This window comes from Sander vitreus, chromosome 14, assembly GCF_031162955.1.
Source record: "Sander vitreus isolate 19-12246 chromosome 14, sanVit1, whole genome shotgun sequence".
In the NCBI taxonomy this organism is placed as follows: Eukaryota; Metazoa; Chordata; class Actinopteri; order Perciformes; family Percidae; genus Sander; species Sander vitreus.
The window spans coordinates 11,289,394-11,313,486 of record NC_135868.1 but is presented as its reverse complement, the minus strand read 5'-3'; the positions used below and the strand labels follow the sequence as shown (position 1 = coordinate 11,313,486).

The following is a 24,093-nucleotide window of genomic DNA, read 5'->3' as shown; positions in this document are numbered from 1 at the left end:
TGCTCGGGGCACCTCACCTCGCCTGTTTGTGAATGTTTGTGTATTTCTGGCCTGGGTGTAATATGTAACAACAGAGTGTAAAAAAATATGTAATTTCCACTTGGGAATTAATAAAATAAATGAATTAATTCCTTGAATAAAGGCAGAAGAAAAACTCACACGTCTACCAGTGGGTGGCGGTAACGCACCATAAACATTACATGTCGACAACATCCTGAAGTGCAACGAAGAAGACCAACACCCAAGTAGTCAGGGCTTGGAGATATCAGTAGGCTTTGTATTTCGGTCACTGGGGGTAAACAAGGTAGGCAAAAAAGATATGTAACTCCTCTGTGTGAGACTAACACGTTTATAAAACAAGATCGTTTTAATTTGGCTAGCTAAGTATGCTAACAACTTTTTCGGCTTGAGTTGACTGACATTAGTAGCAGAAAACCTAGTGAGGCTAAATTAGCTTAGCCAGTTGTTAAATACTCCTAACCAGGGCTAGCTATAGGCAAATGTTATTATAATTCTATACATGCCGTTACGCCTCTATAACGTTACATCTGTACGAGCTCTTTATAACAGTGTCAGAGTAGCATTCAAACAAGTAACAGTTAATTATTTCTGAAATATTATTGAAACGTAATGCCAAATTTCTCCTTGCATGACAATAGCACAAATAACTTGTCTGTAATAAATCTGCCTATTGTTCACGCTATCACGGATCACGCTAATCTCAAGTCCCCTTTCTGACCTTAGGTTCCAGCAGTTCCAGTGAGCCGTCTGTACACAATTACAGGAAACACCTTGCAGACGCACATTAGCATTCTCAGACTTTATAATATTAAAGCTTCGCTCTGATGTCAGGAGAAAACTTTTGGGAGGACTGTAGCCAGTACCTCTAACAGGGCAGTCCAGAGCTTCTTCTTTTTTTTGTTCACCACTGGAGACAAATGGTTTTTAGTCATGGATCAAGGTGTTGTGGACAGTCCTGCTGTTACCCTTGTCATCAGGGCACCCAACCAGATGTACGATGACCAGACCATCAACTGTTGCCAGAATTGGACTGTGAAGAAACTTAAAGCACACCTGTCAGATGTATACCCATGCAAACCAGTGAGTATTTTGGCTCCAGTCCACTTAAATCTGCTGAGATGAGAATATTAACGATGTATTAATGCCAGTTACTTTACTCTGTCATAGCTGATCACCTTTGTTGAATCACAGGAAAGAGTTGTATCCTGTGTGTTGTTTTTTGCCTTTATTGGGCAGTTTGACAGCATAGTGTGGCAAGAAACATAAAGTGAGAGTGAAACTGGTGACATAAATAAGTAAAAAGTGTTCCCAGCCGGACAAAAACTGTTAACATCAGTTACTTATGCATCGTCAGGTGGGTCCCTGCGTGTGATGGTATGTGTGATGTTTGTAGTTTAAACCCAAGAAGTGAGTTGTATAAGATACGATCAAACATTGTTGCCTGTTGTTGAATGTCAGATTTCCAGTTCCACTCAGAAATAGTGTAGAAGAAATGGATTTGGCTGGTATTGTAGACTTTTAACTGTATTTGAGTCCAGGACTAACACTGTCAACATGTTCAGATCACTGTTTGAATCATTGTACACTTCCTCTGTGATTCAAATTACTGTTGAATTATCACAAAAGGGACAGACCATTAACCTTGATCTATACTCTAAAGTGAAAGACGTTCGATTTCCAGAGTCATAGTAGCTGTAAGAGCCTTGGCGTCTGTAGATTTGACATCACAATAAAAGGAAGGCATTTAGATTCCTGCTGTATTTTGCTGCTAGTGGGACTTTGCTCCTTTTCCATTCTTTCCTGGGACTTGTTTTGATGCAATCATTGTAAACACAAAGGGACAAACTTCTCCCTTGTAAAGCTGTGGATTAATCTCTATAAGGGCTCCACTTAGTCTTTTTTAGTGGACATTAACTGTGGCATATTTAACAGTGAGGCATCTTGAACCCAGAATAAATGGTTCTCCATTGCAGGTTGGCCAGGATTGGAAATAGGCAATTTAAATTCCTGAATGGTCGTACAGTGAATGCAGGCTTTAAGAGGACACACCTGACCTTGTTGCGATGCCAGGTTAATCCACTGTTAAAACCCACTTATTCCAAATGAGGTTATTATAATCTCATCCACTCACTCACTCACTCACTCACTCACTCACTCACTCACTCACTCACTCAGTTTGCTATTTTACTGCTTATTGTTGTTTTTGTCAATGCTTATACAGGGCAAAAAAATTAAATGAATATGAATATTATTAAAACTATATTCTGTACATTTTGCTAATATACAATTATCTCCGGTGACCCCATTATCCTAATCATTTTGGATTTCTAGAGCTCCAAAGACCAGAGGCTGGTGTATTCTGGGAAGCTGCTTTTGGATCACTTTACCTTAAAAGATGTGCTCAGAAAGGTAGGCTCCCTATGTGTTGGATTTCATATTTATAAGAGTGACTCAGAGAACGCAGACCTCCACCAACGCTATGCCCTATCTTACATTGTTAACGAAAGTAAAACATAATTGATGTATCTGTTCCGTGATTCATATCTGCTCCAAAATGTAATGGGTTCTTCCTTGGCCCATGCTACACTCTTTCACCAAGTTTCAGGAAAATCGGGCTTGTACTTTTTCTGTAATCCTGCAGACAAACAAACCAAACCCAAAACATTGGTTGAATAATTCTAAAGCTAACAAGAAGCACACAAGCTGCTTGATTCTCTGCTTTCACCAACTGCATACTGTTAAGTATCTCATGGTTTTTGCTAGGTCCCTTAGTTTCAGTTAAGAGAAATCTTTCTGATACAATGACATTTTAGACAGTAGTGTTTTTCCAACTTTGTGGCAACAATTTATGGAAGTCCCTTTTCCTGTTTTAACATGACAAAGTCCCTGTGCACAAAGTGTGGTCTATAAAGAAACATTTTTTTCCAGTTTGGTCAGGAAGAGTAACTTGACAGGCCTGCACTGCTCTGACCTCAACCCAATCAAACACCAATAAAACTGCAACATGGACTGTGAGCCAGGCCTTTACGCCCAACAGCACTGGCTGACCTCACTAATGCTCTTGTGGCTGAAGGGAGAAAATCCCTGCAGCAAGGTTGTGTAAAGCCTTCCCAGAAGAGTAGAGGCTGTTATAGCAGTATACTAAGAGCTATGTTTTAGGAATGAGATGTTCAGTTGCATAGGGGTGTAACTTTGTTTGGATGTCACACATCTTTATGCCTTATGCATTGTTTGAATATTTTTCTTGCTTTTGAAATGTTTTGATAGATCAAATGTATTAAATTTGGAACACACACCTGACAGATTAAAACTTGGCATATGTACATACCATGTTCCTATAAAGGCATCCATCTCCAACATTAAAATGGGCTTTGTATTTGACAAATAGACAGAAATATGCAAACATGCTATCCACTTCTAAATATTATGGCAATATTCACTATTAAAGTAATGCATTATATCATGTTGTGTATATGTATGTATCTCAGGTTTTATTGCAATTTGGTGGTATTTTACTGAGAAAATCAATTGGGCATGTTATACTCAGCAGTATAGCATTTATCAATATTACGCAGATAATATGAATTGTGTTAGTGTTCTCCATCCATCCATCCATCTTCATCCGCTTATCCGGGGTCGGGTCGCGGGGGTAGCAGCTCCAGCAGGGGACCCCAAACCCCTTTCCCGGGCCACATTAACCAGCTCCGACTGGGGGATCCCGAGGCGTTCCCAGGCCAGGTTAGAGATATAATCCCTCCACCTAGTCCTGGGTCTCCCCCGAGGCCTCCTCCCAGCTGGACGTGCCTGGAAAACCTCCCTAGGGAGGCGCCCAGGGGGCATCCTTACCAGATGCCCGAACCACCTCAACTGGCTCCTTTCGACGCAAAGGAGCAGCGGCTCTACTCCGAGCTCCTCACGGATAACTGAGCTTCTCACCCTATCTCTAAGGGAGACGCCAGCTACCCTCCTTGTTGATCTTGTTCTTTCGGTCATGACCCAGCCTTCATGACCATAGGTGAGGGTAGGAACAAAAACTGACCGGTAGATTGAGAGCTTTGCCTTCTGGCTCAGCTCTCTTTTTGTCTAACGGTGCGATAAATTGAATGTAATACCGCACCTGCTGTGCCGATTCTCCGACCAATCTCCCGCTCCATTGTCCCCTCACTCGCGAACAAGACCCCAAGGTACTTGAACTCCTTCACTTGGGGTAAGGACTCATTCCCTACCTGGAGAAGGCACTCCATCGGTTTCCTGCTGAGAACCATGGCCTCCGATTTAGAGGTGCTGATCCTCATCCCAGCCGCTTCACACTCGGCTGCGAACCGATCCAGTGAGTGCTGAAGGTCACAGGCCGATGATGCCATCAGGACCACATCATCTGCAAAAAGCAGCAATGAGATCCCCAGCCCACCGAACTGCAACCCCTCTCCACCCCGACTACGCCTCGATATCCTGTCCATAAATACTACAAACAGGATTGGTGACAAAGCGCAGCCCTGGCGGAGGCCAACTCTCACCTGAAAGCGAGTCCGACTTACTGCCGAGAACCCGGACACAGCTCTCGCTTTGGTTGTACAGAGATTGGATGGCCCTGAGAAGGGACCCCCTCACCCCGTACTCCCGCAGCACCTCCCACAGTATCTCCCGGGGCACCCGGTCATACGCCTTCTCCAGATCCACAAAACACATGTAGACTGGTTGGGCATACTCCCAGGCTCCCTCCAGGATCCTTGCAGAGTAAAGATCTGGTCCGTTGTTCCACGACCAGGGACGGAATCCGCATTGTTCCTCTTCAACCTGAGATTCGACTATCGACCGAACCCTCCTTTCCAGCACCTTGGAGTAGACTTTACCAGGGAGGCTGAGAAGTGTGATACCCCTGTAATTGGCACACACCCTCTGGTCCCCCCTTTTTTAAAAGGGGAACCACCACCCCGGTCTGCCACTCCTTAGGCACCGTCCCAGACTTCCACGCAATGTTGAAGAGGCGTGTCAACCAAGACAACCCCTCCACACCCAGAGCTTTAAGCATTTCTGGATAGATCTCATCAATTCCTGGGGCTTTGCCACTGTGGAGTTGTTTAACTACCTCAGCAACCTCCACCAGGAAATTGATGCCAATCCCCCCCTCATCCTCCAGCTCTGCCTCTACCATAGAGGGCGTATTAGTCGGATTTAGGAGTTCCTCAAAGTGCTCCTTCCACCGCCCTATTACCTCCTCAGTTGAGATCAACAGCGTCCCATCCTTACTGTACACAGCTTGGATGGTTCCCCCTTCCCCCCTCCTGAGGTGGCGACCGGTTTTCCAGAAGTACCTTAGTGCCGACCGAAAGTCCTTCTCCATGTCTTCTCCGAACTTCTCCCACACACGCTGCTTTGCCTCTTTCACGGCAGAGGCTGCAGCCCTTCGGGCCCTTCGGTACCTTGCAACTGCCTCCGGAGTCGTCTGGGATAACATATCCCGGAAAGACTCCTTCTTCAATCGGACGGCTTCCCTGACCACCGGTGTCCACCACGGTGTTCGTGGGTTACCGCCCCTTGAGGCACCTAAGACCACAGCTCCTCACCACAGCTTCAGCAATGGAAACTTTGAACATTGTCCACTCGGGTTCAATGCCCCCAGCCTCCCACAGGGATGCACGAAAAGCTCCGCCCGGAGGTGTGAGTTGAAAGTCTGTCGGACAGGGGCCTCCTCAGACGTTCCCAATTTACCCGCACTACCCGTTTGGGCTTACCAGGTCTGTCCAGAGTCTTCCCCCACCCCCTGACCCAACTCACCACCAGATGGTGATCGGTTGACAGCTCCGCCCCTCTCTTCACCCAAGTGTCCAAAACATATGGCCTCAGATCAGATGAAAGCGATTATAAAATCGATCATTGACCTTTGGCCTAGGGTGCTCTGGTACCAAGTACACTTATGAGCATCCCTATGTTCGAACATGGTGTTCGTTATAGACAATCCATGACTAGCACAGAAGTCCAACAACAAACAACCACTCTGGTTAAGATCAGGGAGGCCGTTCCTCCCAATCACGCCTCTCCATGTGTCTCCATCATTACCCACGTGCGCATTGAAGTCCCCCCAGCAGAACTATGGAGTCCCCGACTGGAGCCCCATGCAGGACTCCACTCAAGGTCTCCAAGAAGGCCGAATACTCTGAACTCTTGTTCGGTGCATATGCACAAACAACAGTCAGAGTTTTCCCCTCCACAACCCGCAGGCGTAGGGAGGCGACCCTCTCGTCAGAGTTAAACTCCAACGTAGCGGCGCTCAGCCGGGGGCTTGTGAGTATCCCCACACCCGCCCGGCGCCTCACACCCTGGGCAACTCCGGAGAAGAAAAGAGTCCAACCCCTATCCAGGAGTATGGTTCCAGAACCAAGACTGTGCGTAGAGGTAAGCCCCACCAGATCTAACCGGTAGCGCTCCACCTCCCGCACAAGTTCCGGCTCCTTCCCCCATAGAGAGGTGACATTCCACGTCCCCAGAGCCATCCTCTGCTGCCCGGGTCTGGTCCGTCGAGGCCCCTGACCTTCACTGCCACCCATGTGGCAGCGCACCCGACCCCAGCGGTTCCTCCCACAGGTGGTGGGCCCATGGGATGGAGGGATGTCCGCCACGTAGCTTTTTCGGGCTGTGCCCGACCGGGCTCTGTGGCAAACCCGGCCACCAGACGCTCGCTGACGAGCCCTCCATCTGGGCCTGGCTCCAGACGGGGGCCCCGGGCTTCCTCCGGGCAGGGTCACTTCATCCCTTCCTCGATTTTTCATAGGATTTTTGAACCATTCTTTGTCTGGCCCCTCACCTGTTAGTGTGTTAGTGTTCTGAATTGCTTAAATGACGCCCTTTACACCCACAAAGTTCAGAACATGCCTTACTCTGTTTACTAATGAGCTGTATTTGTATCTACAGCAGGATGAGTACCATATGCTCCATCTGGTGTGCGCCTCACGAACCCCTCCCAGCTCGCCGAAGCCCCCCTGCAGCCGCAGTAACAAGCCTGAGGAGGACTCAGTCGGTCCCACGGTGTGTGACCCACGCGCTCCTCACACCTTTCCATTCATTTCATAATCAGCACATTTCCTTTCATCATCCAGCGCTCACTGCTGTAATTTACACCTCCTTGAGGATTTGAGATTTGCCACTTGCCATAAACCATAACCTGCAATTTATCTTCTGGTTACAGCCCCTTCAAAACTCTACTAGTCCTTCCACTGGTCAACATAGCCAGTCATCTACAGGAGAGAGCAGTGATGGACTCAGACAGCGATCTGGACCCTTCCCTTACCACCAGATGTATCCACAATTTATGGTACACAGGTAAGCTTTTGGACTGGTAAAAACTTAACTGCTGCAGTGCAGAGTTAAAGAGTATTTGAGTAAGCTGACTTACTGCAGCAACTAAAGATTTTTAGAGCATAGAAAAAATAAAACTTTTTAAGCAGATCATTCCTGACCGATAATTTAGATGCCAAATATCACACGAGCAAGAACAGTCTTGGAATGACTCAAGAAAGCCTCAAGAACACAAATATTCACATAAAAGACATGTATAAATGAGAAGTCAAGAAGCTATCACTTCCACCATCCATTTATAAAGCAAGCTGTTCTGTAGTCCATGTCTGAAATAGGCTATAGTAATACAGAGCTGTTATCGGATTGAAAGAATTAGTTTAGCAAAGTAACATTTTCTCTCCATCTCAGCCTCTTTGACAATTGTGGTTCATGTTAAATTGGCCTGTTTCCTGATTATAATCCTGGTTGACACCGGTCAAATGTTTTTTTAACGCAATGTCTCTATTTCCAGCTGGAATCAGTACTCCTCACAGTCAACTCCTCCCACAAACATGCCCGCCTATTACAACCCCATGACACTAATGTGGTGGCAGCAGTTGTATGCCCGGCAGTACCACATGCATTAGTAAGTCCCTTCATGTTTCTGAATGTTTACCGGGCCTCTATTCAGGCAGCCAACTGTGCTTTTATACTTTCTGTCCCTCTTCAGTCAGTTACTGGCTGCCTCCTCTCAACACCTCAGGCCAGACCAGCCCTCGACTCACTCTAACCAGCCCGACCCTCTGACCCAGCGACCTCAGGTGGATCGGGCCCGTGGCAACCAGGAAGTCCAGATGAACGCCCAGGGAGGGGAGATCATGAACGAGGAGGAGCTGAACCGGGATTGGCTGGATTGGGTGTACACATTTTCACGTGCTGCGATCCTACTCAGTATAGTCTACTTCTACTCCTCCTTCAGTCGGTTTGTCATGGTGATGATGGCCATGCTAGTGCTTTACCTGTGAGTCCTGCTGTATACTGACTTGGTATTTTGGGCTTTTGGTTAATATTGTACATCATGCCATCCAGCTCCCATAATGATAGAGGTTCCTGACAGCAACTACATCAGTCTGTTGAACAAGAAATTAAAATTTGGTACTCCTGGCACAAGTTAAAACACATATTACGCAAACGTATAATTAATAATGAATTGTTAATGTTATTAATTGTTATTGGCAGGATCTAAAAACTTTGTTTTTTCGGTCACTGCAGGCATCAGGCCGGCTGGTTTCCCTTCAACCTGGAGAATGAACTCCCTGGAGACAGAGCAAATCAGGACGATATGGAGGGAGAGCTACAAAACCACGACTTAGAGGAAATGGTAGCTTCCTTTCATCCATCTCAGCTTTACCAAAAACATTACCCAGGGCTAAAGGGATTTCTATCTGTAACCCATCGTGGTTACAAATACAACGTAGATGCATTGAATAGCTGAGTAAAAGCGACAAGTAGGGCTGGAATATCACATCATAATCATAATCGATTAATCGTTTAAACAATTTATTAAGAACAAACGCCAAACATTTGCTGGTCTCAGTTTCTCAAGGTGAGGATTATATCATTTTAGATTTAATAACTTTGTGTTTTAGATTGTCTGTCTGACAAAAAAAGGCAGTTTAAAGATGCCCCCATAAGCTATGGGAAATTGTAATGGGCTATTTTCTGACATTTTATAACCTAAATGATAAATAGATTAACTTAAAAAAGAATTAACAGATTATTTAAAGTGCTCATATTATGCTTTTTGGCTTTTTCCCCTTTCCTTTATTGTGTTATGTTTTTTGTGCATGTTATAGGTTTACAAACTGAAAAAGCCCAAAGTCCAGAAAACACTGTTCACCAACTGCTCCAAACAGCTCTATTGTAGTCCAGCCTTTACTTCTATGACGAACGTGCGTCACTTTGTATCACACGTTATAATGCTCGCCTAGCTGCTAGCGTGGCACGCCCTCATACTCTGCTTCTGATTAGCTAGTGGTCCTTACCTAGCTACTCTGCAAGTGTGACTCCCAACAAAGATGGAACAGAAGTGAGATGTCTCACTCTGTAGCTAAAACAGAGAGCTCAACACACAGGTTGAAAAGAGGAGCTGCAGCAATGTGCAGTACAACAAGAATATGGCGTTTTTTGAAAATGAAACCATGTAAACCTATTCTGGTACAACTTCTAAATACAATTATGAACCTGAAAATGAGCATAATATGAGCACTTAAAACAATAATGAAAGTAATTGCCATTTGCTGCTTTAGGGACATTTTAGGTAGGGATGAAAAGAGTGCGATAATATTGTACTCAAGTAAAGTATTGTTACTTTAAAACCATTTTACTTAAATAAAAGTACTTATGTAAAATGTATTTGAATAAAAGTAAAAAGTAGGTCAGTTAAAATGTACTCTGAGTTAACCTTACTTTTTTGAAATAGAAATAAGTAAGTAGTTTACTACTGTTAATGTTACAAAACAAATTGCTTTCCTCGCAACATACACACCAGTGGAACATGAGCCAACATGACCACTTATGTCCAAATCAACAATAAATGCCGTCATATATTTATAATTGATAATCAGTTGATTATCAATTATAAATATACGACGCCTTACTAGAGTTAATCAGATAAGAGGCAAAACTCAGATGATTAAACAAAAATAACCTAAAATAAAAATGTGTGTGTGTGTGTGTGTGTGTGTATGTATGTATGTATGTATGTATGTATGAACAGCACGGCAGGTGCAACAACCATTGTTAAGTCACAGTAATTAAATAGCCTGACATTCAATCTACAGCAGAACAAAACATCACCAAGTTAGCCAACACAGAGATGTATAAACTCCACAGCGGCTGCTGCCACAAACACACTAAGAAAAGGTGCTGCTTTGCTGCATGTCATTCCCCCTCTCCCTCCCCTTTCAAGTCTAAGCTGTCCTATCAACAATAAAGGCCTAAAAATTATAAAAAAAATCTTTCAAAAATAAAAGTACACAAAAAAAAGTCTTTGTTACAGTACAGATAGGTCTCAGTTGGTCAGACCTTGACAGTAACTTTGCATTAGGGAGCTATTGCTCAAGTTTACATAGTGGATATCACATTTCACAGTCAAATATGTGTAATGAGTGCACTGCATGTTACTGTAAACATGCTGTATCTTACCTGATTGTCCTCCTATAATTTGACTTTTTCCTGTATAGGAAGGAGTGATGGATGACGGCTCGGACGATGATGGGGAAAGTGGAGAGGAAGGAGCAGAGGATCCAAACAGCGCCCCCCACACAGGCTTCCTGTCCTCCACGTGGTCGTTCATCATAACCTTTTTCATGTCACTCATCCCAGAGGGACCGCCAAACGCTGCTAACTGAACCATGAGCCGCCACAGGGGCACATTCTTAAGAAGACGAGTATCCTACCTGCTTAGGGAAACTGTTTTCTGTTGCAGTACAGTGTTGTAGTTTCCCAATAGTGTACTTTACTACATATGTAAGACTCTGAGCCAAAACACAAATGACTGATTTTAACCCAAAAAGTGGTCACTTCATGGAGTTTTTGTTTTTTTTGTCTGCACAAAAAAACCCATTTTGAACTGCCCAATGACACGAAGATTAGTTTAAGTGCTATATACAAGGATTGGTAGGGATGCCTCATAAACATAGTCAAAATAATAAGTGTCTGTCAATGCATTCTGTAATTTTTAAAATAGGGACAGAAGGCATATTTACAAAGGAAATTACTGACGGCACTCCTTGTGTTTAACAACCTGAATCTCTTTTTCCTTTGTGAGAAGTTGCGATATTTGTTAGTTTTGTTTGAATTATGTTTTTTTGTAATTGTGGTTGTATCCAAACGACATTTTATTTTAGTAAGGGCCACTTCAGTCCAAAAGCTAATGCAGCGCCTGTGATAATTTAGTGATTTGGGCCTGAAAGCTCATAAAATGTGTCTGAACACATTACTGTGTACTGTGTTGAAGTGTATCTCAGAGTGATGTTGGCTACAGAAGTGTGATTTTTACTATTGAAACAATGTATCACTAATTCTCTGACAGCCTGAAAGAACTGAGTGAAGTAGAAGAATTAATCTTCCAGAATTAATGGAATATCAAACAGGACGGTTGTTGTTGTTGGGATTTAAGTTATGTGGCATTGAGCGGAGAAGAGACACTTTCAAATGTTTTACTGTTAAATAAAGCACTACCACAATTCAGAGTTCATGTAGGAGTAGGACAAAGCTACACCTCTTGAGTGTGTGAAAATGGCTACTGCTGTATCTTTAACATGTGTACCATAATAATCATGTTTATTAAAGGTCCCATGGCATGACATTTTCACTTTATGAGGTTTTTTAACATTAATATGAGTTCCCCTAGCCTGCCTATGGTCCCCCAGTGGCTAGAAATGGCGATAGGTGTAAACAGAGCTCTGGGTATCCTGCTCTGGCTTTGAGAAAATGAAAGCTCAGATGGGCTGATCTGGAATCTTCCCTATATGATGTCATAAGGAGCAAGGTTACCTCCCCTTTCTCTGCTTTGCCCACCCAGAGAATTTGGCCCGCCCATGAGAAAGAGAGAAACATCATGGCTTGCAAACGAGCGAAGCATGGCAGTTGGTCAAGGCCACACGTCCACCCTCCACCTCTCTCCTCCTCAATAGCATTTAAAACATCGTGCACAGCTGTCAGTTTTCAGAAAAGTGTTCGTTTACATGTACCCGTGTATATATGCTGTCAATGCCATCAAGAGCATGCCAAACCTGTAGGTGGCAATGTAACGAGAAGCTCAAGCCCACGTTAGCAAATCAGAATCTCGAAAATAGCAACAACAGCAACGAATCACTTCCTCTCTCTTTTCCTCACTTCCTCAGCTGCCTAAACCTCCATTTGTCTCAGGTTACATGCAAACGTGCAAACAAAGTTTTCCAAAATCTCCACTCTGGCCGGAGGTTTTAGAAAGACTCGTTTTCAGAGGCAAATTCTCCGTTTGCGTGTAAACGAAGGGCACAAACGAAGGGAAATGTCTCAGTTTTTCAAAATAACCATGTACGTGTAAACAGGGCCTAAAGCTACAAACACAGAAATGGCACATCCTAAGGAAAGCTCATTGTGGGACTGGATCGTAGTGGCTGTAATTCTGCACCAAGGCTGAATTTCGGGAAAGAGACTTCAGATACAGTATTAGAGGACCACTGAGGCCTATATAAAAACATCCAAAAAGCAGCATGTCATAGGACCTTTAAACCTTCATTCATGGTAATGTAGTCATGTGGGTAACACTTTGTTTTTCTCCTATTCTCACTAAAGCAAAGTAGTTACAAAGTAGGTACATGAGCACAACAACTGACTTAATTGTACTGGGCCACAGAAAGCATTTTGAAAATATTCAAATATTTAATGTTGTTAAATTGATTACTTTATGGAATCCGTTAACCTTTAGCTCTACTGTGCAAGCTCAGGTCTGGATGCATGGGGCTGAAGCCGGTGCTGCCTCTAGATCAGAGCACATGCTGCTCAAAAACAATGAGCAATCAAGAGCATCAAACTAATTAGGTAGGTATAATTACAACAGTCATAATCAATCATAGTCAATGTTTGAACAGGTATAATAAACATTTAAGGACATTTAAGTTGAATTACACTCGTGCAAGAATTCATTTCTTGCTTTTACTCTCTCAAGCTAGCTACATTGTCAAACCAAGGCCTCCCCATATCTAGACAAAAAGGTTTGCATAGCATTGATACTTATGTGAATTCATCTTTTGTCGGTAATTGTCATGTTTAAAGACCCCGCACATGCACACAGGTGTTTTCACTTACTCTGGCTGATTAGACCTCTGCTCAGGGTTAGTTGCAAGTTTCCCGCCCCAACAGGTTACTACCTACAAAACCAAACGGCTGCGGTCAAAAAGTCAAAAAATTACCTCCTATGTCCTTTACTAACCAGTTTCCTTTAACCCCGATGGTAAACGTCATGAAGTCAAGAAATCATATTCTCCATCACTCGTGTGCAAATCTAGCTTGCTCTAGCTTCTGATAATGCAGCCGCATTGTCAAAAGACATGTAAACAATACGCGTTGCTAGGCTACCAGCTGTGGTCAGCACAGCGGTTTTTTGTCATAGACTTATTAATGAAGTGAGAGGACGGCTCTCTGTGTCAATATCGCCGCAGATGGGATTACATTGTTGTTAGTAGTTGAAACGCCAAGTAGAACTTGTAGCCTAAAAGTAATTGTGTTGTTGTGTTTGTACGTGTTATGGTCGGATGTATGATGTTGAAACAAGGGGGCAGAAAATACAACTGAGTGGGCAAATCCTCCTTTCCCCCGTCTCGTGGCGCCGGGTGCGTGTGGTGTGTAAGACAGATCTCTGCTGCCACCTTTTGCCTTAACATGGAAATGTTAATGAGTCAGTCCCACAGTGTGTATACACTGGTAACATGTTCCTCTTTTCCTTGAGGACCCAGTTAGTACGTTTTGATGATCAATCAACACTGGATTTTTTTTGGGAGCATATACCAATATCACTATTTAAGAGTTTAAAAGATCTGATAACGAAAACTGAGATTATTTAAAATTATATAAGGACTCCTTTGTAATTGTGACCAAGATATGTTTGAGCAGGGCAGTTTACAGTTGAAAATGAAACCTTTAACTTAAGTGCTCCCTCTGCAATGTAGACATAGTTTCTAAATAACCTCAAACTTTTTTATCTTTGGCATTTCTGTATTTCAGTGTATCATAACGATACTGATATATCTGCGATAAGCTAAACTAGGAAACATGTGCCTCGCTAGTGAGCCGTTAGTAATTATAGACATGACTTGGAGTAACAAAAAACGAACCATGCCAAAAAAAAACCCTGTTCACTCCAAGATATACTTCTTTTTCACAAAACTAGTCAAGACTCAGTGTGGTTTTAAATAAAGACACAAGAAAATCACCATGTATTCTTTTATTGCTTTGCACAATAGGTCATCATTCAAGCTAACAACAGAATGCTATGTGCTTCACTGATGTTTTACTACGTGATGGAGTGTAAAATAGTCACACTTTTGTTCTTTACATGGTTGACTCACCTCTTTAAGCTAATAAATATATATATGTTGAAACTAATGTCATGTGAAAATAGGTTATTTTTTCATCAAAATAAACAAAATTGTTAAATTATAAGTTGGTTGGTGGATGTTCACTTTATTGTGATGATTCCACTGATCGACAAGTCACACATTTTATATGAAATGGTCCATATGTGTAAGGAAATAACTTGGGAAATACTTGTGACTGAATTAAAATCTAAGCTTTTTAGAAAATAGTTGGTTGGCAAAATGTCACCAAAATCATTTCTGATGTTGACGGTACAATACATTTGACATTCACTGAAAAAAACAGTACCTCAATATCGATAAAAGAGCTTTTAAATGTGAGCAGATACAAGAGCTGAGTAGCGCGCGCACACACACACACACACACACACACACACACACACACACACACACTTAAGAGTAAAATTTGTAAATGGAAGAAAAATCGAGTTACATCGTTTCAGTCGGTGGCTCAGGCTACGATGTTCACACAGACGTGGAATAACACTACAACAGACATAAACCTCTGCAAATGAGCCGTGTACTACTTTACTCTTGTATAGTATTGATGGTCCATCTTTGGCGTTTGTGTGCCATCACGCGTGTTCCTGTATATCTGTTCTGAACACTTAAATGATCAGTAAAAGACTTGCACATAAAGAGCTTCGACAAGGCACGTAAGCTATTGTCCGTATAGTCACTGTAGCTACACACAGACAGAGCAGATGAAACAGACACAGAAATCATTTCACCAATTATTATTTGCCTGGATATTAGCTAGGTTCATGAGTCCATACATTGCACAGTATGGAATACTTATTGCTAAAACAGGACCGCACTTTAGCGAAACAAGAACTTAATAGAATATAATAGTTTTTACATTTACTGTAGAAATATTTTGCATAAAATGACTTGCAACGCTAAACATACCAAATTATCTTTACACCATACAGACATACACATTATTACCAACAACAACAACAACAACACAGCCAGTATAAAAACCGGTGCATCTAACTGGGTCACAAATATTTTTTTTTTTTTTTTTTTTTACCTTGCAACTTACTACATTTTATGATTTACAGCATTTATTAAAATAGTGGTGATGACAGAGATGAAAGGACATAAAGTGGACAGCTAATTATCACTGCCTTGAGACAAGAAATATCAAGTGACCACAGTCAGAAATCATTCACGATTCCTGAGTTGTTTAACTGACATTTGAACAACCGCTCTATAGATACGGTGGGAGGAGAAGTATCCTTTTTATTAACACACTATATTCCATTTTTAGGTAAGAAACTATACTGGCAAAGTGCTTACTGTACAGTACAGACTTCTTATGGCCTCTGAAGTAGTTCTTTTTTCTAAATGTTTTAAATTAAAAGAACACACTATAAATACATACATACTTAATGATATTTAAGATAAGATCAAATAAAAAATAAAACATTTGAAGTTTACAGTGAAAACTACTGACCAACTTATGAACAGCAATATCAATACTGAGTGTTCCCCTGCAGACAGGAGGATTCATGAGCAGATTCTACAAAGATATATGTAGTAGTGTGGTGTAGTAGTAGTAGTAGTAGTAGTAGTAGTAGTATCTACTATATCTGAATGCACCTCTGTTTTGGTTTGTGTCATTTACGGTGCCATACAAATTATGAAATATAATCAGCTGGCACTGACAGTACCTGAATGGCTTTAATCAACTACAGTAAGTTGTGAAGCTGGTGTAGTTAGGTGAAGGTTCTTAAGCCAACCTAAAATACATGGAAACAAACAGTGCAGCGCAACTCATGGTGTATGAGCTACAAAGGACATCAAATGTCCAGTACTGTGATCAGCTAAAACAATAACAGTAAAATTAAAACACACAATCCAAGATCCTCACCGGTGAGGCCCCTTCCTTTGGCATCTGTGGTTTTAACGTGTGACACATTGCGACATTGAGAGAGTTCCTAAACAGTGTGCGTTGGTGGGCAGTAACATAAGAAATCCTTCATTCCTCTGAGATGTGCGCTCTACAGTGCATCGTGGCAGCCATTTGTACATATGCTGCACACTTCAGGACTTGTGAAGAGTGGAGTAGGACTCACAGCCCTGGGGGAGCTTGCCTGCTACCCCAAAGAAGAGAACTTTGCAGGCAGGTTGTGCTGCTCCAGTTCTATGCCCCCTTTACCACTATGATGGTGCTCGTCAGCAGGGTAAAGTGTTGTGTGGGGGAAGGTAGCAAGAGGGGAGGAGGGCCTCGGTTTATCACAGGAAGGACTCCGTAGGAGAACCCCCTCCTGGTGTTTCTGGGCTGACGTCGACTCTAACGCAGGCCACCTTCTCCTGGCTGTTATAAAAAGATGAAGAAGACGCACACAAGATTAGGTGGTTTATGCTAATATATGCTGGTAATGTGGGTGGGGAGCAACTGCAAATGTTAGATTTTGTCAGGAGGAGTGATAGTGCTCAATTACCAGTGCTCTTAGAACAGGATTGGACCACCTACAGTACACACTGTTGATGACGGGGCTTATGTGAAGACATACGCAGCTCCTAACTGAAGCAATTCTAGATTAAATGTCAGCTTGTGTTAAGGTTTGTGTATTTCCTAGTAAAGTTTAAAAGTATTCCTGCCAACATACTCAAATGAAAAGCGTAAGGAGCTAAAGGAGACTGTCACACTCAAGACAGAATTTTTGATATGGACTTTTCAATTCTGCTTTAAATATCACACTGATGTTTATGCTGTACAGATGAAGCAAATCTGTGATATTGGGCTATATAAATAAAATTGACTTGACTTAATCTCCTAGCTTCCAGGCAGCAATAAGCTTCAGTTTATTTCACTACAGTATGAAAATAACCTTGCAGAGTCATAACATGCAGTAGTCCCTAAATTAGTTTTAGTCAACATTATATCATCATATTAAAGTGATGCAGTTGGGAGGGGAGGGGCTCTGGCAAACTCCAGGAGATGGCATAGCTACCTTTCACTACGCTTTACAGGTGGGACACATGACTCTGCACTCGAGTTCACGGCTGTCCACGCTGCGGTTTTGTCCATTTCATCAGAGATATTTACAACCAAGGGGTCAGAATCAGAACTACATGCCAAAATGCACGCACACACACACACACACACACACACACACACACACACACACACACACAAAGAGAAGACAGGCATGTAGACATCAAATCAGCGAGAGTGGTTCAGTGCAGGACAGTTCAAACAAGCAGACACAAACATGCATATAATAAAAAAAAGATTAAAACAAATTAAAAGCACAAAATGACTGACCAGACCAGGCCACACGCAGTATGTTCCATGTTACCATGTATCAAGAAATGTGGGCCTTTTGCATCGGAGGCAAAAATTGATTGTGTACACATTATTAGTTAGTTAGACAATGATAGGATTATTTCAACAAGACAAACGTTTGGCCACAAACTGTATTACCCTCAAAATAATAATAAAAAGAATACAAGAACACACAAAGCAGTGTGTTTTAAAGCCAGTGTTTCTCTTTTTTAAAGAGCGGAGGATCGACAGTTTTGGCCATGCGCTAACTGTCTGAGTATCAGTGAGGAGGGTTAGAACGCAGCCATGTGGGTCAGATGTTTTCCATCAGACACACAACCCTGCTACCTCTTCTTCCATTGGGAGGCTGTGGGTCACTAGTCCTATTCTGTATGATCTGTTCAAGATGGACATAATAACACACAGCTGACTACCAGTGTCAGAATTACCATTACAAGTTGTACATGACATCATGATAAATCAGAAAATGTGCTTACAGCTCCAGTTTATTTACTATGATCTACATCTTTCCTTCAGGTTTCTGGACTAGTCTTTAGCCGTTAAGGCATTTATTTATGGATTAGGAAATTCTTTTGGGAACTATTTATATTAGGTTTAGTCTGTAAAGCATTTTCAGACATAAAAATGCATTTAGCTGCCTCATAAAAGTCAGACCATAAAAAAAAGAAAATACAAAATCGTAAAAGATGAGATCTACTGTATAATTAAAAAAAAGAATACACTTGATGCCTCACTAAGCAGTTGAAATAAAATTCTGCTCTTCATCCCAGAACTGGGCATCAAAATGTGCTTTATTGGCTGCACCACTCACCTCCCTGAAAGTGCTTTCACTGGGATTTTGAGCCGGTCCAAGCCGTCAAAGCTGTCCTTCAGTGCCAACGCCTCCTCTTCGTGCAGTCTGGTCTCTTCTTCCTGATTGAAAACAGCATTGAAGGCCTAAATCACAAAATAGCCGTGACTGCAGTGAGGCAGGTCTTCTTAATCATGCCATTTTTAACTCTTTAGGTTGGGTTTTATGAGATTACATGGCTTTATGTTTACACATACTAAAATTGGCTGCTATGAGTCTCTTCTAGTTATGCATTAAAAATCGCATTCAAAAGTTCATGTTTCCTTCTCCTTTACATAGTAATGCTTGCATGGCCTTTATACCTCTAAAGCAGTGGTTCCCAAACTGGGGGACCCGAAGTTATAACAGGGGGGAGGGCTGCTAACAAGGCAAGGCTTAACATTTGTATCTACAAAAGAGGGGCCCGGCAGGAACCACTGCTGTATAGTGTTCAAAAAGTTTTTTGTTTTTTTTAAACCTTTATTTATCCAGGTAAGTCGATTGAGAACAACTTCTCATTTGCAATGACGACCTGTCACATTCACACAGTTACACATTCATACTTGGAAGTTGCCCAGTACAACCACAGTCTGATCTGCTGGCCACTGAGCAGCTCCACTGGAGCGGTTGGGGTTAAGGACCTTGCTCAAGGGCACCTCAGTGGTGGTGATAAGGGAGGGACAAGCGCTGCTCATTCACTTTCCCCACCCAGATTTTATCCTGTCGGTCTGGGGATTGAACACTCCACGATTTATGCACCCAGACCCACCACTTGTGTCCTAGCACTGTCACAATGACAAGTGACTGTATCGAGTACATGATTTGTGAAGCTTTGTTTCTGGGAGAAATGGAGGATTTTGATGTCGTTGTAATATTATCATATTTTTGTCAATTCAGTGTCGGACTGCAAGTACCTGCAAGGTACTACAGTATTGTTGAACATTTACTCATCTAGCACACAAATACATAAAGTACAAAGCTAACCACAGCAATATTGTTGTACTGTAAGTTTGAACATTTAGCAAAAACTAAACTTCTCTTATCGTTCTGCTTTAATTACAGTTTGACTTCATTTCACCACAAAAAACAACAACAAGTCAATAACATGAGAGGAGTTTTACCAGCTTTTCTCGTTCTTTCTTCTTCTTGTCATCCTCTTTCTTCTTCTTGCTTTCTGGTATCAAGTCATCCAGCCAGCTCAGCTCTCTCTTTGTGAAGAAAAAGTCTAGGAGCTTTCGGATAAAGACCAGCGCCAGAACCTGGAGACATGTAGACAAGGGATTTATTATCACAGATTCAACATCACAAAATATACATAAAATGGAATAAAACTACAATTACCTCCTTGCGGTTGTATTCCTCCGCCAACCGGTGGCGTTGTTCCTCAAATAACAAACTCTAGCTGTGTTCCAATTCCATACTACATACTGTATACAGTATGTATACATATATATGTTTTGTTGCAGTTAGTATACAGTTTACATCAATGTCTGTCCAGACTTGCATAATATGTGTAGTGAAGACTTTTAGGACTTTGAATTTAATAAAAGGTATTAAGTGTATTTTTTGCCGAAACGTAAACACTGCACACACACCTTCAACCCAGCAGCAAAGAACAGGGTACCCCCAGGATTATTTAAGTTAAATTTAAGACTTTTACCTGCAGGTACCCTGGAAGATGATCTATACAATCACCACAGTTTCAAGATTAGTGTCACCAATTCAGCCATTTGTGACATTTTGTCATAATTAGCGTATGAATTCTTGAGTTATGGCCAAAAAGCTTGAGCTTTGACCTCCAAAATCTAGTCAGTTCATTCTTGAGTCCGAGTGGACATTTGTGCCCTGAGATATCGTGTTCACAAGAATGAGAAGGACTGACGGACAATGCATAAACACATCTATTACACTGAGAAAACATTTAATATCTTCATTTCATCTGGCACCACAATGAACATCAATTATGTGTCATGGTGATATTAGAAACTTTGTTTAATCCTATTACTTCTGAACACATACTCTACTGTGTTGTGACAGTTAACAGTTGTAGATCTTAAAGCTATAGTGCATAGTTTCTGTCTCCCCCATGAGAAATTCTAAGTAATGACAACAACACTGGTGTTGCATCCACATGACGCAAGTCTTCCATGATCTCGAACCACCCCCATGCCTACCCCACGCAGTTGCTAGTAGTTAAAGGAGGACACGGAGGATTAAAAAAATATGGACTCTTCAGATATAGTAATTACCTTCACTCGAGCTTTTGCGCGCCAAAGTCGTCGGACTACACCATTTTGTAAACAAAGCCATACTGAGAAATGCAGAGAGAGTTTTGTGGAGCTGATAGGCTTTATTTGCTTTGTAACTCATTTGGCAATGGCTTGAATGTGACGAATGTTCATTAATATAAAATAGTTGCGCACCCTAGCGTTAAATTGGTGCGGCTGAATCTGTATCTTTAACTTATCATGTAAATGTGAAGTGACTAAATGTGTGACAGTCATCGAGGTTTGAGGTCATTACCATCATGGGGAATACAACAGCTGCTGAAGAGGCCTTGATGACCCAGAGCAGCACCAAACAGGTGAGCTGCACCAGGGTGAAGATATGGACCTTCCACAGCGGCACATAGCGCAGATAGATCAGATCAGGCTGGTGCTTGGAAGGCATGCCGAATAGCTTGATTCTGTCAAAGAACTACAAAGAAAATGAGAGGCTCGGTGAGGGTGAGGAGAAATGTTAATGAAAAAGACTGGGAAGATGAGGGGTGGCGAGGTAAAGAGAAAATTCTATACATATTTCAGAAGAGGGAACACATTTAACAAAAGCATTTAAGGAATCTGAATTACGATCAAAGGTTTGGAACTACACGGGACACAAAACGTATCTTTACAGACAGCTTATGACTGCCGTTGTGTTCAGAAAAAAAGGCATATTAGATTCAAAGACCAGCAGACTAGAGTCTTACTTGAATGCCTTTGAGGGAAGAGACACCCATGTAGAGAAAGACTCCATATAGGACTGGCATAGGAATGAACTGTAAAGAGCACAAAGCATAACCCCAGTGTAAATGATTCAACTAAAGTTCAGGAAAGAAACAGCTCATGGAACATGGCACTTAGTGAAAACACGTTTAATACATAACCACTTTAGCATGTTTGTTACTTAGATGAACTTCTCATTTTGGGTGATTCAAAGTGAGAGGCCAGTATTATTATGGAATCTCACCTTGAGCACCGATGTCATGAAAACAGAACAACCCATGAGGACAAAGATCATGAATCCAGTGACGCGCTGCTCCCTGATGCCCAAAAACTTGGGCTGCTCTCCTGGAGCGGAGCAGCCAGACTCCACCTTCAGGCTGTTAACGTGGGAGATGGAGAGGACGGTGGCAGCCACAAACCATGGCAGGCCCATAATGGAGCACACGCCCAGCATTACTGCCACTATCAGCAAATCCAGGTGATAGCCACAGCCTTTCTGTAAGAAAAAACAGGGAGAGTTGGAGAGCCAGAGGGTTTGTTTCTGCAAATGTAATCCTTAAGTAAAAACAGAATTAAAGAAAACAAGATTCAGGAGCATACTCTCTAAAAATTGTAATTTGCTCATCCATACTTGAAATACTGAGTTTCAAATGTTTGCTCTACAAATTTTCAAGGTGAATTACATTTTTTTTTTTTTTTTAAATAGTAGCACTGTGGAACCCAGAGGCATAAAAATACCTAAGAAAAAGGTGAAAGAGATTATAGTTGAAGCAATTCTGTGAGATGAGAAGGACAGACAAGAGAAATCTGTTGTCTTCAACCATAATTAAGGATGACAGAAAGGGAGAGAAATGAATTAGAGCTACAGAGGAATAGAGAGGTGTAAAGGGAGCAAAGAAGGGAGAGTTCAGATAGAAAACGCTGGAGGCGACACAAATAAGTACCAAAGTAAAAAGAAAATTGAAATGAATTATATAGTACATTTGGTACATTAATACATTTGTTTAAACATCAACATACATTCAAAATACCACATTTTTATGAAACTGCTGGATATTAAAGAAGGGATAGATACCAAAGACCTATTTGTAACTCTAAGGATATAACACTGCCAAAAGTAAACCTCCAAAGGCCGGTCTGACCTGGAGCTTGTGCTCCTTGCGGTTGATGATGACTGCAGTAATCTGCTGGTCCATAAAGATGAGGATGGTGCAGAGCAGGGCAGGAAGTGCTGCCACCAGCAGTGTCCACCAGGGATTTTCTCCTAATGGGTCCATCAGCCAGCCTCTGTTCTTTGAAGTTGGCTGCAGGGAATAGTCAGGGATGGGCTGCATTTAGTATATTAGGCATAACATAATTTTTTTGAGAATAGTTGATGATGTGAACACATATTTTTTTATATAAAAAAGGTACTGGATTTAGACCTTTGCTGACATAAGAACGTCCTTACAGAGGAAGTAATTATGTGTGACATCACCTTGTCATTTGAACAATCATGCATAAAGATAGACATAGATGCTGGAATAGATACCTACCTCAAAGCGGTCAGGGACGTTAAGTTTAGGAGAGGGGATCCCCATTAGATAGTCCACCAACACCATGACCATGATGGTTATAAACACAGCAAAGTCGCTGATAGTGGACCGCACCTACCCAACACACAAGCAACGCAGTTGTTTTTATCGACTTATTTAGGAATTGCAGCTGAGCATGCATGCCATTTTCTACTGTCACTCATATACACAAAGCTAAAAAATAATAAAAAGAAGCTGCTCCAATACAACCACATTCTTTTAATTTAGGTCACTGTTGAGATCCACCAAAGTAATAACTACATTCATGTTAACAGTAAAAGCATGACAATTCAAACCAGCGCCTGCCTGCATAGAACACCAAGTGATAACAGGCTAGCTGGGACTGTGTGGGAGGATGCGAGAAGATCTTTTCTTTCTGTACACGAGACTGATACAGCATACGAATGACTGACACAATGTAAACATTTACATAGCGTGAGAAGCTTTAAAAAGGTCCAATGTGTGGGAATTTCTCCCATCTAGCGCTGAGATCATATATCGCAATCAAGTCTCTCGCGCCACGCAGTTCAAAGTAAGTATTACAGCTACGGTAGCCTTCACTCTTTTTTTCTGATGACGCTGGTCTCTTGCTCTTTTCAATATCCTTTTTCTTTTTCGGGGCGAAGAAGAAAACTCCTGTTCCTGAAATTTGGATTTTGAATACGTGTGGTCCTCCATGTTTCCTTCTTCAAACTTGCCGGGGCCGGGAAGCTACGATACCCATTAGCAGCACCTGTGAGTTTATCATGTGAGAGCGAAAACACAAAAGGCGGAGCAGTATGTCCTGTATGTCCCTTACCGGCTAACGTATTTCAAGATGGCGCATGAATAAGGAGCGTCTACCCTAGTTCATGCGAATGCAAATGTGAAATTTCAAGCCAAAAGGAATACTTGGAATTGATGGTGGTGGTAAATATTCATGAAAAAGGACAAGTTTGTGAACGGGCAACACAGATTTTGATAATGA

The 24,093-nt window shown here is 42.0% G+C and overlaps 2 protein-coding genes across 8 annotated transcripts in view; one reads left to right on the top strand and one right to left on the bottom strand.

The window, feature by feature from the left end:
• The first annotated feature begins 218 nt into the window (after positions 1–218).
• LOC144529104 (homocysteine-responsive endoplasmic reticulum-resident ubiquitin-like domain member 2 protein) lies at positions 219–11,668 on the top strand. 2 transcript variants are annotated; one of them, XM_078268055.1, is made up of 9 exons: positions 219–304; positions 745–1,101; positions 2,353–2,430; positions 6,937–7,047; positions 7,208–7,341; positions 7,829–7,942; positions 8,027–8,317; positions 8,569–8,677; positions 10,542–11,668. In XM_078268055.1, exons 2-9 carry the CDS (start codon positions 952–954, stop codon positions 10,707–10,709), a joined length of 1,155 nt encoding a protein of 384 aa, XP_078124181.1. In that variant the 5' UTR covers positions 219–304; positions 745–951; the 3' UTR covers positions 10,710–11,668. The 2 variants fall into 2 exon arrangements, with proteins under 2 accessions (XP_078124181.1, XP_078124180.1); XM_078268054.1 differs by having other exon boundaries at positions 6,934–7,047.
• A 2,613-nt stretch (positions 11,669–14,281) lies between these two features.
• LOC144528444 (sodium bicarbonate cotransporter 3-like) overlaps positions 14,282–24,093 on the bottom strand; it is a 47,028-nt gene continuing 37,216 nt past the window's right edge. For 3 of the 6 annotated variants that reach the window (XM_078267005.1, XM_078267007.1, XM_078267009.1), the window contains exons 17-25: positions 23,088–23,201; positions 22,695–22,856; positions 21,797–22,048; positions 21,537–21,605; positions 21,092–21,265; positions 19,690–19,827; positions 18,551–18,675; positions 17,405–17,521; positions 14,282–16,764 (exon numbers count right to left, since the gene is read on the bottom strand). In XM_078267005.1, the coding sequence (XP_078123131.1) occupies positions 16,683–16,764; positions 17,405–17,521; positions 18,551–18,675; positions 19,690–19,827; positions 21,092–21,265; positions 21,537–21,605; positions 21,797–22,048; positions 22,695–22,856; positions 23,088–23,201 (1,233 nt within the window). In that variant the 3' untranslated portion in view covers positions 14,282–16,682. The remainder of the gene's footprint in view (positions 16,765–17,404; positions 17,522–18,550; positions 18,676–19,689; positions 19,828–21,091; positions 21,266–21,536; positions 21,606–21,796; positions 22,049–22,694; positions 22,857–23,087; positions 23,202–24,093) is intronic. The other 3 variants (XM_078267011.1, XM_078267006.1, XM_078267010.1) reach the window with 2 other exon arrangements.